The sequence below is a fragment of the Papaver somniferum genome, chromosome 11 (assembly GCF_003573695.1).
Source record: "Papaver somniferum cultivar HN1 chromosome 11, ASM357369v1, whole genome shotgun sequence".
NCBI lineage: Eukaryota > Viridiplantae > Streptophyta > Magnoliopsida > Ranunculales > Papaveraceae > Papaver > Papaver somniferum.
Genome location: NC_039368.1, coordinates 139,179,754 through 139,197,473, shown reverse-complemented (window position 1 = coordinate 139,197,473; position 17,720 = coordinate 139,179,754). Strand labels below are relative to the sequence as shown.

Here is a 17,720-nt window from a genome sequence, read left to right as displayed (position 1 = left end):
CACACCGTTCAGTTGCCGTCACCCACGTGAGTCGCATGTGTCCCAAAAATCCTTTTGAATTGCATCCGACGGGTGAGAACAGAGAATGAATGGTCACTTTCCATTTCCGTGTTAAGACTATCTTTCCATTTCAGTATTCAATGTTCTTAACATAAAGCACTTTGAACTTGATTATGGGTAAATCAGGAGATGATAATGATTAAAATAAAGAACAAAGGTGTATCAACAAAGAAATGATGAAACTTCCAATCCCAAATCAATAACACTAATGAAATCCATCTTGAAGATACTACTAATTAATCACCACTTTCATCTATGTTCTTCAACTGCTCATGTGGCTGCAAGAACAAGTAATTGCAGATGTAATCTCAATCCCGGTAATAAATAATAATCAACTTCAAACAACCACTTACACACAATTATACAATCAATTTATGGGTGAAATCGATTACCTTAACTCACCCCCATGATGCCCGATTTCATGTTGCTGAAAATCAAACAAAGTCGATTCAATCTCAATCGATAAGAGTAAGCAGTGATTAGGATCAGAAATTGTGATTCTTTTTATGAATCAAAAAAAAAAAAAAATCTGAAAAGAAAAACCTAAAATAAATTAAAAAGTGAGAGAGTGATTGGAAGTTGGGATTCTACCGATGGAAGCTTGTAAGCAGTAGGATCAGAGAAAGACATGAACTTTAAAATAGAGAAATTAGAATAGAGAAAGATATGAATAGCATACTCAGTAAGATGGTCAGTCAATAATCCATCATTATACACGTTTCTAACGGATGGTTAAATGGCAAAGTTAGTAAATAAGTTTGAATTTAGTATTTAGAAGGTCATTTCCGTTTTCAAACAGACGGTCAACGGCGGTCTCATGACCCAATCTCTAATTAAAATTATTTGGTGACCCAAACACAACTCTGATCACTTTTTTGTGACCCAAAATCAAAATATCCCAATAATAAAATGAGTACGAATGAGTTTGTATTCTCATAGGCCATAGCCTCTGCCTTAAGGATATGTTTGGCACCTGGGATATGAAATACGTTGTCTAGGTTAGGGAATTCTGTGGTTTATCGAAGACTATCATGTCAATGGTTATTGTAAATGGTGTTTGTTCTCCATTGTGTGTTAATGTAGTATGTTGTTTGTCAAAAGATTTGTATACGAAATAGATTCGCCACGTGTCGGACATGAAAGATAGAGGTATGACTAGAAAATCTCACTTAAAGATCTCAGTCAGGGACTTTTCAATTCGAATGTCAGAATTACCTCGTCACCGATCAATCCCGCGAAGTACAGAAGGATGCGTACAGGAGCAGGGAGACTTACACGAAGAATCTAAGTTACGAAAGACCAAGCTAGAGTACCCAACAAGATATCAAGTACGGTAATTTGGTTGAAAAGATAAATCGCGAAGTAAATATATTGAAGAACAAGAAAAGAGACAGGTGTCCCGACAAACCCATGTGAAGATAGCGAAAGAAGGGGAAAAACTTTATGGAAAATGGCTTGGGGGAAGTATAAAGCATTCCCGAAAGAACCTGGCGAAGTAAATTGAGTTGTACACCATTAAGGTTGATTGGCCTATAAATAGAGGTCCTTGGGCAACGAATAAGGGATGGGATTTTGGAGAGAGAAAGGAGTTTAGCGTAGAGAGTGAGATTAGGGTTTCCTTGTGTTCAAGAACTTGTATTTTGTTTCCTTAGAATTCATCAATAAAGATTTTATAATTTATATTACTTAAACATGTATTAGATCTTGGTTGTTTTCCTTTTGGGTGTACTACTGGATTTCCAGTAGTTACATTTTGGCGTCCAGAAACAGGGAACTTAGATTGGGGATTCATCCTCATCTAAGGAGTGGAGAGAAGCTGAAGTTGTAGGAGTAGGAGATCTTAGCAATACATCCCTTTTAAGATTAGGGTTTAGAGGATAATCGATATTGAAACTAGGATAAGTTGATGACTAGAACACCAGATCGAGCGTCACACATGATAGCAACAAGGAGAAGCAAACGATTGGAGGCCAAAAAAGGATAAAGAATGGAAAGAGGATGAACATCGGCTACAGGAGAAAGACAAGGCGTGAACCAGCATCAGACTGAGGAGGCCAACGAAGCTAACTTTAGAGAGGGTTCTGTACACACTTCCGACATGGACACCATCGCAGGAGAAGAAATGACTCGTGAGTAAATGGAGGAGAACATCGGTGAAGAAGACATGACGTTGGATCAGCTGAGGAAAATGCTCCGCCTTGAAAGGGAACGAGACATGGATCTAGCGGAGCAGCATGCCCGATTGACGAGAAAAAACGTCAGGTTGGTGCTGCAAAATCGCCAACTGAACGAGGAAGCTACAGCTGACGTCACGGATTCAGAGGTGGACATGATATCATCAAGAGAAGAAGAGTTAGGATGAAGGAGATACACCCGCGAGGACGACGGAGGTGAGCGAAGAAGGAGACAACGAAGAGAAAGCAGTGAAGAAAGAGAACTAAGAAGGGCATCGGAAGTCTCAAGTTGGGAAGATCAAAGAAGAATGTATGAAGAAGAGCGGAGGCATGATGAAAATGAGAGGAGGTAAGAAAATGAAAGACAGCGTGAATTCAACCGGAGGAATGAGGATGAAAGGAGACATGGCGAAGGAAGGCTCATCGTGACGAGAGGTGGCCGTCGGGAAGAAAACGGAGGGAACCTGAACCAGGAAGTCTTGGATGAGCTGCGACATATGAGGACGCTGATAAACAATTCGTGAAGAGGAAGCAGAGTGCAGATGGCGGAAGCAATAAAAGAGGCCGACAAATCTCCATTTACCTATGAGATAATGTACGCAGACATCCCAGATAAATGTATGCTGCCGACGCTCCCGAGCATATTCAGCGGATCTGAAAGTGCTATGCAGCACTTGAACCAATACACTCTTTCGTTGATGCAATGGGGACAAAATGATGTGGTACTTTGTCGATATTTCCTCGTGAGCTTGGCCGGGGAAGCATTGGCTTGGTTTGACGGGTTACCAGAAAGATCAATTTCGTCGTTCAAAGACTTGAAGAGAATATTCTTGACCACTTACATAACTAACAACATGTTGAGGCCGGGGATTGAGACTCTATTCAATTTAATAAGGAGACCTACGGAAAGCCTGCGAGGATTGGTGACGAGGTGGAGGACGGTATGCAGCGATCTTGCATGGAGAGTTGACGAGAAAAATTTCATCTTAGCTTTCGTAAACGTGTTGATCCCAACTGACCTGCTGTACACTCAAATATTCATTATTCGAAATTCCTTGACGATGAATGAATTAAGAGAGTACCAAGAGGAGTACATAGCATTGGAAGAAAATCAGAGGCAAGTTAGCGAAGCAGCATTGATCCCAGCGAAGGAAGGGAATTCAAGGTTATTACCAAGGGAACTACATGTCGTGGAGAATGATCCAAAATATGAAAAAGGAGAGCCGTCAACTCAAGTCCCAGCTAAGCTAGTAGTTGTATCAAGTGAAGATCAAGAATGTATCGATCAACAAATATATGAAGAGTCAAGAAGAAGGAATTATGAGCCACGAACCTACAACACGGGATATCAACAAAGGAACAATCAAGGGACCAGGTTTGGAGAGCGGAGACCAAATGCACCGGCTTTTGAAGACATAAAGTTCCCTAGACTTAACAGAACTGTGGAAAAGGTATGGGAGGCAATAATATTAACAGAGGAGATCCCACCACCACCCAATTTGGGAAGAGAGCCACCTCCGAGGTCTAAGAGTCATGAGTTTTGCGGATATCATCGCTTTCATGGGCATCACACAGATTATTGTCGGAACATTCGACGAATTATACTTCGCCTGATACAGCAGGGAAAACTCGCAAATTTCCTAGAAAATTATGTGCCACCACCACCACCTCGTGATAATCAACAGATATACCGAACTGAAATAGATCGGGGAGCGCAAAGGCCGAATTGTAATACGATAATACATGCAGCGAAGAGCATCCAAAATTTCCATGACAATATACTCAAGATAGTACATAAGAGGGACTTCGAAGGAAACGAGATATTCAGCGTCAATACGAAGGAACCGTTGGAGGAATGGCAGAAAAGAGAAATAACGTTCTCAGCGAAGGATGCACCCGAAGGAGGAAATTCGCACGCAAACCCTTTGGTTATAACCCTGAATTTTGGGAAATACTCAAGGTGGTATGAAGATCAAGCCGAGAAGGGGAAAATCTGGGCAATTGATAGAATCCTGGTGGACACGGGGAGCTCGGTCGACATACTCTTTTATCATACATTTATAACCATAGGATACAAGGAATCAGATCTCGTGCCATCGACGTACAACATATATGGGTTTAACGGAGTTGCATCTAAGACAAAGGGAGAATTAATTGTAAAGATTTTTGCTGGCGAGCTGGAAACAAAAGTCACACTCTGCGTGATAGACATAGACTCACCTTACAGTGCTCTTATAGGAAGACCATGGATACCCGGGATAAAAGGGATTGCATCTACATATCATCAGGCCATACGGTTTCCTATGCCAAGTGGAATTGGAGAGATAAGGGGAGATCTTAAGGACGCGCAATATTGTATTAAAAAGGATGTCCATAACTGTGAGGAGAAAATAAGGAAGAAAATAAAACAAAAAAAGAAGGCATGCGAAGAAAGAAGAGCAGAACGGCTGATGGTATTTACGATTGGGGTAAGTGAGGAACTGGTTGCAACACAGAGAGACGTAGAAGAGTGGAAAAAACAACGATGGATGGAGAGAAGAAACGCAAGATGACTCCAGAAAAGGGAAGCCAAGCTGAAATAAAGCAAAGCGGAAAGGCGAAGAAAGGAAAAACGACTGAAGAAGGCGAGGTAACGAAAAATGAGAAATAAACCCCTGCCATCAAGGAAAAAGGAACCCCGCGAGGAGGAGCAAAGACAAATACTTCTAAGCGCAAGAAAATGTCGATACAAGAGACTGATGAAAGCGTTGAATTACATGATTCTCTAGATAAGGGAGGAAATGTTTGCGAAGAAGAATAGATGGAACGATTAAAGAAGGAACTCTATCAAGAAATACGAAGTAAGGAAGACTTGGTGAGGGAGCGATAAGGTTGGAAAAACAAAATGAGAAGCTTGTAATCAAGAACAATCACCTGAAAAGAAAACAAGCGGAGAGCAATACACAAAGAGAAAAATATGCTACGGAAAGGGCATTAACAGCGGAAGGACGTCACAAATATCGGTAAGGAAACAAGGGGCGAGGGGAACAAAATGAACGGCAAGACCTAAAAAGAGCCATAGAGAATAACATGAGGGAATTCAGAGAAAGAGAGTATCTAATGCAGCAATCGACGATGGCCGGTGGGAAAAGTAACAGTATCCCAATGAAAAAGAAGGCAACCGGATTGCAGCCAGAAATGATGAACAAATGCTCGAAAAATGAACCATGCAAGCCATAAATAGCGGCACTGTTCTCGTTAAAGCAAAGGGAAAATGAAATTTTACGAAGTTTAGTAGCGAGATGGGACGCGATTTGTAGATAACTAAAAGGAAGGATCTCAGAGGAAGATTTAGTGCGCTCGTTCATCTATGCACTTAAAAAAGCGGGGGTCTAACAACACCACCCAATATTTCGCTTAGCAATCTGTATGGACTAACTCTGAAATACTTTACTAGAGAATCAACTAGACAGGCAGACTCAATCTAGATAAAAAGTATCTCAAGGAGTTGTTATCTCAATCTCTCGATTTGATTTCTACTCAAGCTAAAATCAATAGCGAGTCTTTACCAAAGAGAGATAACTTGGACGGTACTAAAGACTAATGTCCAAGGATCAATCAACTACAATCAACAACCAAAAGTTGGATTAGAAAAGTTGATGATCACGAACGCACAACCTGTATTATTTCTATTATATAAAATATAATGCGGAAAAGAAATAACACAGACACCAGAAGTTTTGTTAACGAGGAAAACGCAAATGCAGAAAAATTCCGGGACCTAATCCAGATTGAATACACACTGTATTAAGCCACTGCAGACACTAGCCTACTCCAAGCTAACTTCGGACTGATCTGTAGTTGAACCCCTACCAATCTCCCACTGATACAAGGTACAGTTGTCTCCGACGCCTCTGATCCCAGCAGAATACTGCACACTTGATTCCCTTTGCTGATCTCACCCACAACAAAGAGTTGTTGCAACCAAAATCACAGACTTGATAATAAACGAATCTGTCTCACACAGAAAAGTCTATCGAAAGGATAAATCTGTCTCCCACAGATAAACCCTAGGTTTTGTTCCGTTTTTAGATATAAAATCAAGGTAACAGGAACCAATTGATAATCTAGACTTATATTCCCGAAGAACAACCTAGATTAATCAATCACCTCTCTACAATTCTTCCTGACTACACAAGCGGATTGTCGAGGAATCACAAACAGTGAGACGAATATGTTTGTGACTTCTTTATCTTGCCTATAGGAGAACTCTCACGATATCAAGCCAATCAATCGATTGTACTCGTACGATAGAAGATGCAAGATCAGATCACACAACTACGATAAAAGTAGTATCGGTCTGGGTTCACAATCCCAATGAAGTCTTTAAGTCGTTAACTCGAGTTTAGAGAAGAAACTCAAGAGTTAATGGAGATCGACTCTAGCGAGAGCACTAGTAGCACACAGACGTGTGGGGATTAGGTTTGCTCAATGCTAGATGTATCCAATATATAGCCTTCAAATCAGGGTTTTGCCTTAGGTACAAAGCAAACTCTATTCACAGTTAGATGAAAACCTGGTTTAGATTCAAGCCAATATCTCTCAACCGTTAGATCGAAATAAATAGCTTGTCACACACACTTGGGTACACGTTTACTGGATTTGAGAAAACCATGCCCAAACGAGTACTCGTATGTTAGTTCAACATGATAACCCAAAAGTTCAACCATATGAGCATCTCATATTAATCATGTTCTTCTTCACCATAACTAGTTCAATTGACCCAAATGAACTAGTTAAGAGTTGTTCAATTGCTATGAGATCTTATGTAACTACACAAGACACAATTGAAACAAAGATGATTCGATTCGACTAGAATCGGCTCATGAACATTATAGCCACGTTTGCATAAAGCATTCCTTAATAATTAAAGTTTCATGTTCAGAGCACATCTTTAGATCATAACCTCTTCAGCTCACAAACAAGTTCGCGGACTTAAGCTGATCGGTTGAGTTTTTCAAACTCAGCAGAAATTCTCGGGTCGAGAACTTCCGCCAGTTTGCGGACTGGGTTCGCGGACTGAGTTCGCGAACTTAGCACACAAACAATTTTTGGAAATCCAAGCATAAATTCTCGGTCGAGAAATTCCGTCAGTTCGCGGACTGAGTCTGCGGACTGGGTTCGCGGTCTTGGCAAGCCAATTCTACAATCCTACTGATTTCTTTTGATCAACAAAGTTTGAAAACTTCGGTTCAAGGAATACATGGTTATGTAATCTAAACTCTCATTTTAATTATTGAAACATTCTCAGAGGGCGATATTCAGTCGTGAAGAACAACAGACCTTTCTCATCAGAGCAATTTCCAAAGTGATTGAAATTTTCATGACTTTCGTCACTAGGTGAAGATAAACCTGATCAAAGCGAAACGCTTTACCAATACATGATTTCGAGTAAAAGATAATCAATGAATACTCAGCTCGAAATATCAAGTGTATATGATCTAGTCTATATAGCATATGACTTTTGTCTCATAAAAAGTAGGAGAAGATTAGATAGACTTTCGAGTGATAGATAAGTTCAATTCTTCACATACCATTTTGTTGATGAAGTTCCACGGTTCCTTGGTGTAGATCTTCGTCGTTGTCGTTGAATCACCATGAAGTCCTTGATCTCAACTACATTTTTCCTATCCTAGTCCGAGACTTAGCTAATAGGCTAGAAATCAAGACTTTAGAGTTTTGATCACTAACATTGAAAAACATGCTTCATATAACAACGCATGCGAGGTTGACCGAGCTATGCTCTAACAATCTCCCCCTTTGTCAATTTTAGTGACAAAATTATTAATACATATGAAATACGAAAAAGATAAACTTTAGTGGCTCCTATTCCATAGTCCAATCTTCAACATTCCTTGAAATCTTAGTCCTTCCAAGTACTCCAATGATCCCAAAGGTTGTAAGTTTAGTATCACCGTTGTTGAAGATCCATAGCTATAACAATGAGAGGAATCGAGATTCTCGACCTTTATTATACAGTGTCATAGTATTATTATAAACACCAAAGTCCAACTGCATCACGACTTTAACAATAATACTATGGTGATATGTATCACTCCCTCTTATTCAATACTCCATCTCGATCATGGAAACCACTCCCCCTTACACAATGATCCGAAAACCATATGTATTTGTAGTGTGACCTAAAATATTTCTCCCCATTTTTGTCAATAAAATTGGCAAAGGTACAAGAACGGGTTCATAATGAAATTTCCACAAGAGGCATTTCATGACCAAAAGAAAGACAACATATCATCTTAATTTAGATGCAATCTTATAGCCGAAGCTAACAATATTCATCAAGGAGTTTTAAGATGCAAGATAATCCCTATAAAATTCCACGGCCGCACTCCCCGCAAGATATTACCATAAAGCACAAGTTCAGAAGAACTCTCCCCCATTTGATGTCATTCCAAAGGAACAACAAGAGCGACCTTAATTTCAAAAGAAAAGAAGGATTTTTATTTGGACACCAAGAACCATGTGAATGATTTTTTATATCCAAAACTCAATCAAAATACTCACAAGTAAACTCATGAATATTCTAATTGGAATACACAATTAAATCAAAAACACAAAAGTGATCAATTTAATTGAAAGTGCTAAACATAAGCAAACTCACGGAGCAACAAGCTACGACTAAGTTAATCATAAGGAGGTGACTAACTTAACCGTTCAAGTACTCAACATAAGGAAAACCTTACGGAATACGTGACTACATTAACCAATAAAATATGATAGTGTAGCCGTTCATATACTCAACACAAGAACTTGTGGAATATATGAAAACTCAATCAGATTAATTACAAGAGAACCTATAATTAATCTAATCGGAATACAAACAAATAACCAAACTAATAACCGAGGTAATCAATTTAATTATTTTGGGCTCAACACAAGAGATTACGGAACCCCGACTAAGATTATCATGGAACATGACCATCTTAACCGCACATGTACTCAACATAAGAAGGAAAACTTATGGAGTACAAAACTAAATAACAAAGGATGATTAATTTAATTCATAATGCTCAACATATAGCATCTTACGGAACAATCAACAAAGCCAAGGTTAATCGACTTAGTTGTAAGGTGCTCAACATAAGACACACAATGGAGCCTTCACGGTAAAACATAATAAAATGGATCAATGAAGATCAATACCGTGGATAACATACAAGGATCTATTCTATCTTTGCATCATTATATGCATAACAACATAATAGACTTTATCCTTGTCATACAAAAGATTTAATCTTATTTTCCATCAAAAACATGATTGCATAGACATAACTTTGTATATGTCAAAAGTCCATTCGTCCTTTCATCAATACGAATATCAATTCATGAACGACTTTACTTTTGACCGCAATATGGGACCTTCAAGTTCACGGACGCAAATAATACATATCCCATAAAAATATTGCAATATAACAAACCAAGAAAATACTGCAATAATCATCATCCTCCAAATATTTTTAGAATTCAAAACCAATAAACCTAAAAAATAACATAAGAAGATGAAAACAAATAATAGCTATGTGTAGTCACAATCATCGCTATTCAAAGCACTAGTTATTCTTCCAACTAATCCAAAAAAAGACATCCTAGGCGACAATGCCTTTGAGAAATTCAGAATCATTCCCAAACTCCTTGTTGTCAACAACCGTTGGAACATACGGTTCACGAAGATAGGAGTTTATATCAATGAACTGTCTTGGCTGACTATGTCGTACCAGGGCTCTCTGAATATCTAAGGACTTTGACACAAAAGCCTTTATTTCACAAATCTCCTTTCTTACTTCCTTCAACTCATCAAGAACATCGGAAAACTTCTGAGAGTTAGAAGACACTGCCTTTGGCTTTCTTGTAGTCCTACTTTTTCTTTTTCGGGACGGAGTTACAGGAGATTATTCTTTTTACTTGATTGATGGCTGAACAATCATGTTGACATCACTTGTCTCCATACACATGCTTTGAGAACAGTTATAACCAACTGATTTTTATGGATGGAATTCACAATCTCATCAGGTCTAGAGATAAAAAGGATATGAAGAAGGAAAAAGGAATGTAGGGTTCGAAACCTAAAAACAGGTTCGTGGTCGTTCAACTCTAAACCCTATAAAGTGTAGAATTATCGATAATAACCCTTTTTTTTTATAGAAAAAAACAACAACCCTAAAGAAACACTTTTCCACAAGCCTGCACGCTTGCGATCTTGTCTCTTTTGATCAGGCACGTGAGACAAAATTTGCACAACAACACAATTAATTTGTGATGTAGTGAACAACAATTTGTCCACCACTTTCCTCAAGAGAGGAATCTTCAGGCTTCTATCTATCTAAACGATTTGACCATACTTTCTTTTCAAATGGTCTAATTCTATCCCTGGAAACAAACTTCTTTGAAGAAGATAAGATCCTACATACCTTGGCGGTCTTCTGAGCAAGTTCCAATTTTCTTGCTAATCGATCTGCTCTTCGTTGAAGTTTGTTGGCGTGCCTCATTTGATGCTTGTACTTGTAGCATCTTGATAGTTCGTGACCCTTCATCGAACAAAACGAGCACATCAATCTTGGATAATATTCAGGTATCTGTGGTGCGACGGCGGCTAAACACATAGTAGATCCTGAAATATCACGATCATAGTTTCCATAGGATAAATCAATCGAATCTTCCAGCTTGATTGGGTTTCCTTCTTCCCTGAACCCATTGAGGTTGATATATGTATTGCTAGAAGTATCAAAATCGATGTTTTCACCAAGAAGCCCTACACTTGATTTCCTATCTTCGTCGGAATCATAGGTTTCAGACATTTCATCAAGTGTTACAGCTAGACCTTTGTTCTCAGTGTATTTTCTGCAATTAGGGCATTCGTTTGAAAAATGGCCAAACCCCTTACACTTAAAACACTGAGGCATGTCCTCGTCATCAGCCTCGTCAGCATCCCTGTTTTTAGTAGGTACGCGACCGTGAGGTTTGTCTAATGACCTAGGTTTGTCTCTTGAAAACCGTTTACTTCTTTTTAACACAAGATCCCTAAACTGTCATGTGATCAAGGAGACCGACTTGTCAAGGTCTTCATCTGAAAAATCATTCTCAGACTGATCATCCTCCGAGACATGAACACTTTTACCTTTGACAAGTAATTTAGTGCTCTTCTGTGCTTTAAAGGAAACATCCTTACCGACTTTGGATGTATGCTCATGATCAAAGATCTTTAACTTCCCAACCAAGGTGTTTCTGGAGAGATTATTAAGGTTATTCCCCTCAACGATGGCATGCTTCTTAGACTCGTATCTGGATGGCAGTGATCTGAGAATTTTCATCACAATGTCCTTTTCAGGAATAGTCTTACCCAATGCAAAAGATACATTAACAATTTCAGACACTTTGTGATTAAACTCATCAAATGTTTCTTCATCTGCCATACGAAGGTTCTCCCAATCGGAATTAAGGTTTTGAATCCTAGCTTCCTTTTCACTAGAGTTTCCTTCAAATATGGTTTCTAAGATATACCAAGCATCTTTAGACCTAGTGCAATTAGACACATGGTGTTGAAGACTTGGGGCAATGGCATGTATGATAGCATTCAGCCCTTCAGAATTCTGCTTTGCAGCAAGAATCTCGGCAGCATTATATTCACCAATATTCTTGGGAACAGTTCTGTTTCCGGATGCAACAACTGGCGCATCATAGCCATTGACTACATATACCCACGATTGAAAATCATGCGATTGAAGAAAAGCTCGCATAGAAATTTTCCACCATAAGTAATTTGATCCAACGAAGACTGGTGGTACGTTAATAGAGATAACACCTCTGTCCATGGAGTCAGATCGCTACAAACACAAACTGATGAGGTCTTTAACGTGTTTGCCTACTCTGATACCAATTGAAAAAGAGGGGGTCCAACAACACCACCCAATATTTCGCTTAACAATCTGTATGGACTAACTCCGAAATACTTTACTAGAGAATCAACTAGACAGTCAGCCTCAATCTAGATAAAATTATCTCAAGGAGTTAATATCTCTCTCTTGATTTGATTTTTACTCAAGCTAAAAACAATAACGAGTCTTTATCAAATACAAGGAACAACTTGGACGGTACCAAACACCAATATCCAAGGATCAATCAATATCAATCAACAACCAAAGGTTGGATTTCCAATTGATGATCTTAACGCAGAACCTGTATTATTTCTATTATATAAAATATAATGCGAAAAATAAATAACACAGACACCAGAAGTTTTGTTAAGGAGGAAACCGCAAATGCAGAAAAACCCCGGGACCTAGTCCAGATTGAATACACACTGTATTAAGCCGCTACAGACACTAGCCTACTCCAAGCTAAGTTCGGACTGATCTATGGTTGAACCCCTACCAATCTCCCACCGATACAAGGTACAGTTGTACTCCTACGCCTCTGATCCCAGCAGGATACTGCGCACTTGATTCCCTTTGCTGATCTCACCCACAACAAATAGTTGTTGCAACCCAAAATCACAAACTTGATAATAAACGAATCTGTCTCACACAGAAAAGTCTATCGAAAGGATAAATATGTCTCCCACAGATAAACCCTAGGTTTTTTTCCGTCTTTAGATATAAAATTAAGGTAACAGGAACCAATTGATAATCCAGACTTATATTCCCGAAGAACATCTTAGATTAATAGATCACCTCTCTACAATCCTTCTTGACTACGCAAGCGGATTGTCGAGGAATCACAAACAGTGAGACGAAGATGTTTGTGACTTCTTTATGTTTCCTATCGGAGAAATCTCACGATCTCAAGCCAATCAATCGATTGTACTCGTACGATACAAGATGCAAGATCAGATCACACAACTACGATAATAGTAGTATCGGCCTGGCTTCACAATCCCAATGAAATCTTTAAGTCGTTAAATCGAGTTTAGAGAAGAAACTCAAGAGTTAATGGAGATCGACTCTAGCGAGAGCATTAGTAGCACACAGACGTGTGGGGATTAGGTTTGCTCAATGCTAGATGTCTCCTATATATAACCTTCAAATCAGGGTTTTGCCTTAGGTACAAAGCAAACTCTAATCACCGTTAGATGAAAACCTGATTATGATTCAAGCCAATATCTCTCAACCGTTAGATCGAAAGACATAGCTTGTCACACACACTTTGGTACACGTTTACTGGGTTTGAGAAAACCATGCCCAAACGAGTACATGTATGTTGGTTCAACATGATAACCCAAAAGGTCAACCATATGAGCATCTCATACTAATCATGTTCTTCTTCACCACAACTAGTTCAATTGACTCAAATTAACTAGTTAAGAGTTGTTCAATTGCTATGAGATCTTATATAACTACACAAGACACAATTGAAACAAAGATGATTCTGTTCAAGATCAGGAACGAAGTGAAGATGAGGGAGTTGAAAAGGTATCAATCTGAGCACATTCGTATGGAAGAAGAACACTGATAGTCAAATAAGGGTCGTAGGAACAAGATGAATGTACTTATTTTAATCAATCAATTGATAATGTATCAAATTTTCAAAAGAATAACAATGAAATTTTGATGAATCGTATCATGAATATGAATTTTCATACTTACAAGATAACCAAAGAAAGTTAAGACCTCACATTAGGAGGCAAGTAAGATTCACGAAGTAAACAGTTTCTAGGGAAACTTAAAACCTTCGCTTAGGAAGTCTAGGAATCCACGACATGCACCCTAGTTCGCATGAAAGTGCAAGAGGCAAGACCTAACGCATGTCGTGAACAACTCTCAGAGATAAAGTTAGGGAAATGATAAGACATATCCGCCGAGGGTCCCTTTTATGATGGCTTTCGGTAAGGGGTGCAGAAATATGACCAAGGCGCCGACGTATTCGGTTGAGCTGCGGGTTCCTGGGATGTCTGGAGCGTTACCGACCATGTCCATATGGCAAGTCTTGGCTACGATGCACTCGATCCCAAAGAAACCTCACTTAGGGTGTGACTTCGTAACCCCAAGCCATATCGGCGAAGGTGATAAGAAGTCACGAAAACAACTGAATATCGTAATAATTGTATGGGAGGAGACCAACATGCATGTTAGGGTTAACCTCCTTGAAGGGGCAATCAGGGGGAATATAAAGGGATGGCATCCTCCATATTAGGGAGTTGTGTGACCAAAAAATACGGCAATGTCATGGGACTAACATTCATGGGAATGGTTAGACCTGTCGCATTGTCGCAAGATAGAATAAAAATAAATGTTAAGACGAGGTAGATGGATTATTATTCGCAAGGATAATGAGCGCCTGATACTTCGTCGAATTAAGATCCTTCAAAAAGGATGAGGCACAATAAGACCTTAATTAGGAGGCGCAGTAAGACCTTGTATAAAGTAACATGTAACAATCAGAAAGTGAATAAGAATTAAATATGACAAGAAACTTTATGGATTCCAAAAGGAAAAGGAAGGTAAATAAAAGATCTAGCGAGATTCAAAGCTTGTGAAGCCGCAATGAAATAACAAAGGAAAAGCTACCAAGGTAAAATATTAGTTTGATCTATACCACCTCGTCTGATCGGCTAATGCTCAACAAGAACAAGAGGCAAGTATATACTTTTACATTTTATGTTCTTCTTTAGCTTTATCCTCGCAGGACCAGTGTTTTACCAAAGTAAGATATCTCGTCAAAAAAAAAAAGGCAAATACAAGAGCAAGTGAAATAAGAAAGTCGAAGATGGAGACAACGTGAGATGCGCAGACGAAATTCAGAATAAGACGCGGCGAGATGACTCGTGAACCCCAAGGGAAAGAAGGATCTCAAAAGGATCAAAGCTTATAAAGGCACAACTGAGGAGCTATTGATTAATTCTACACCCTACCTCGGAAATACACAAAAGAATAAGAGGAAAGTATATACTTTAAATTTCATTATTCTTCTGAGTATTTCCTCGGTAAGTATATACTTAACGAAATAAAAAATTATAATATTAACATAAAATTTAATCAAAATATTACCCAAAGAAATTAAGATATTTTTCCCCCCAAGCTTGGGAGCGCCCAGAAAGATAAACTGTTTCCAAGATAGTTAAGCATAAAACTAAAATATGAAGGTGTTTGAGGGTGAAAACAGTTTCTGCTGGTTTCAGTAATTTCGTGTATTTTGGGTGAGAAACGAGCTTAAACCCTAAACAATGTACTGCAAGGGAGTACTTTAGATTCGAGAGATCAATCTGTACAAATCCGGCCTAAACCAAGAAATGGCATTTCCAGACTTGCTTCGGTCAAAAAGTGAAGGAGAAGGGTTGTTTTTGGGGAGGGAAGCGAAGAGAGTGTTGAGACCAGAATAATTGATTCTGGAAGAGTAGTTGCTTGACTTGTATCATAAAGTTAAAGCTAACAGATGGGAAAGCTAACAAGTGATTTCTGAGTGTTGTCTGTTCCTGACCAAAACTTGTTCTTTGGTGGAAATAGGTAAGACCTATTTATACAAGTCCAAGTAAAACGTACTCTGGTCTCGTAAGAAATAGAAACAAATGAGTAAATAGGAGCAGGTGGTAACCGGTAACGCCTGGAATTGGTGTTCCATAATGAAGGAAAGCGTTTCACCATTACTCCTTGTATTTACTAACCGCCTCATTCCTATGACACTGTCTTGTAACCGGCGTAGTGTATGCCGCACGTTGTAAGCCGCCAAACCAATACCCCAATGAGCATCCCCCAGGTTGTGACATGTGTTGATGTATCGAGTGTTTTCGTGGAAAACGTGTAGCATGTTGTTGTTGTTTGGCAAGTTGAGCTTGTGAGACTTGCCGGCTCGGTGGTGACCCTCGACGGTCGAGATTTTGCATCTTGAGAGGCAGGGTAGCCGTTGATTATTGCAACCTTTCATTTGTTAGCCAGCGGCATGAAAGTATGGTCGGCGTGGCTTTGACATAGTTTAGGCGTGGCCAAGCTAGGATTTTGGCATAGTTTAGGCGCGACCAAAATTAGGGCTTGTCGTTGGGCCAAAGGTTGCCACGCGTTAGCTGGTGACCTTCGACGGTTAAGATTTGTATCTCAGATGGAAGGATGGCTGTTGATTGTTGCAACCCTTCGTTTTGGCAGCCGACGGCATGGTTTAGGGCCGGCATGGCTTTGACATAGTGGAGGCGCGACCAAAATTAGGGTTTGGTACAAACCGTGATGTTTGGCCTTGGGCCGTAAGTTTCCATGCGTTTGGTGGCGAACTTGGACGGCTGAGATCTGCATATCAAATGGAAGAGTGGCCGTTGATTGTCGCAACCCTTCGTTTGGCAGCCAGCGACATGGTTTAAGGCCGGCATGGCTTTGGCATAGTGTAGGCGCGGCCAAAATTAGGGTTTGGTGCAAACCATGATGTTTGGCCTTGGTCCACAAGTTTCCATGTGTTTGGTGGCGAACTTGGACGGCTGAGATCTGCATCTCAGATGGAAGGGTGTCGTTGATTGTTGCACCCTTCATTTGGCAGCCAACGTCGTGCATGGCTTTGGCATGTGTTAGGCGCGGCCAAAATTAGGGTTTGCATAAACCGTGATGTTTGGCTTTGGGCCGCAAGTTGCCATGCGATAGGTGGCGAACTTGGACGGCTGAGATCTGCATTTCAGATGGAAGGGTGGTCGTTGATTGTTGCAACCCTTCATTTTGGCAACCCTGCATTTTAGATGGAAGGGCCGGCATGGCTTTGGCATGGAGACGTGGCTGGCATGGTTTGCCATTGGCACGGTGGCGTGGATGGCATGCCTTGGCGCAGAGAGGTGGTTGGCATGGTTTTCCATTGGCACGGTGGTGCGGATGGCATGGCTGGCATGCCTTGGCGCGGAGACGTGGCTGGCATGCCTTGGCGCGGAGACGTGGATGGCATGGTTTGCCATTGGCACGGTGGTGCGGCTGGCATGCCTTGGCGCGGAGACGTGGCTGGCATGGTTTACCATTGGCACGGTGGTGCGGCTGGCATGGTTGGCATGCCTTGGCGCGGAGACGTGGCTGGCATTGTTTTCCATTGGCACGGTGGTGCGGCTGGCATGGTTTGCCATAACACGGTGGTGTGAGAATTAGGGTTTTGTATATACGAACGTGATGTCGGTCAATACTAAGGGTTCTGCCGTGGAACATGTCAGATGTACGGTTTTACGATTTTAACCCTAAGCTAAAAACCACCATCAACATTAAGTCCCCTGCTTAGCTCGGAACAAGAGCATTGTTGCGAGGTAAGCATAAGATCGTGACAGGCGAGGACAAAATCGAAATGACAAGTCGTAAAAAGATGGTCAAGAAGACCCGGCTAACCTTTTCCGAGAGGTAAAGAGAGTTCGTTATTCTTTTGCCTGAAGCCTTGCATAAATTCCACTCGTGGTGTTGCTGGCTAGACCGTGAAATGATAGAGGCGGTTGCTAGTTGAGATGCAGACTGTCGGCTTGGCTTAGTCACACGTTATCTTGGTTGG

General features: G+C 40.2%; 1 protein-coding gene across 1 annotated transcript; it reads left to right on the top strand.

The window, feature by feature from the left end:
- The first annotated feature begins 2,776 nt into the window (after window positions 1-2,776).
- Window positions 2,777-4,786, top strand: LOC113325336. Its single transcript, XM_026573533.1, has one exon. The coding sequence runs from the start codon at window positions 2,777-2,779 to the stop codon at window positions 4,784-4,786; it is 2,010 nt and encodes a 669-aa protein (XP_026429318.1).
- Window positions 4,787-17,720: the final 12,934 nt, after the last annotated feature.

Bases quoted from the DNA above. Each gene is read 5' to 3' on its own strand.
- LOC113325336 (XM_026573533.1), top strand. From the start codon at position 2,777: ATGGCGGAAGCAATAAAAGAGGCCGACAAATCTCCATTTACCTATGAG.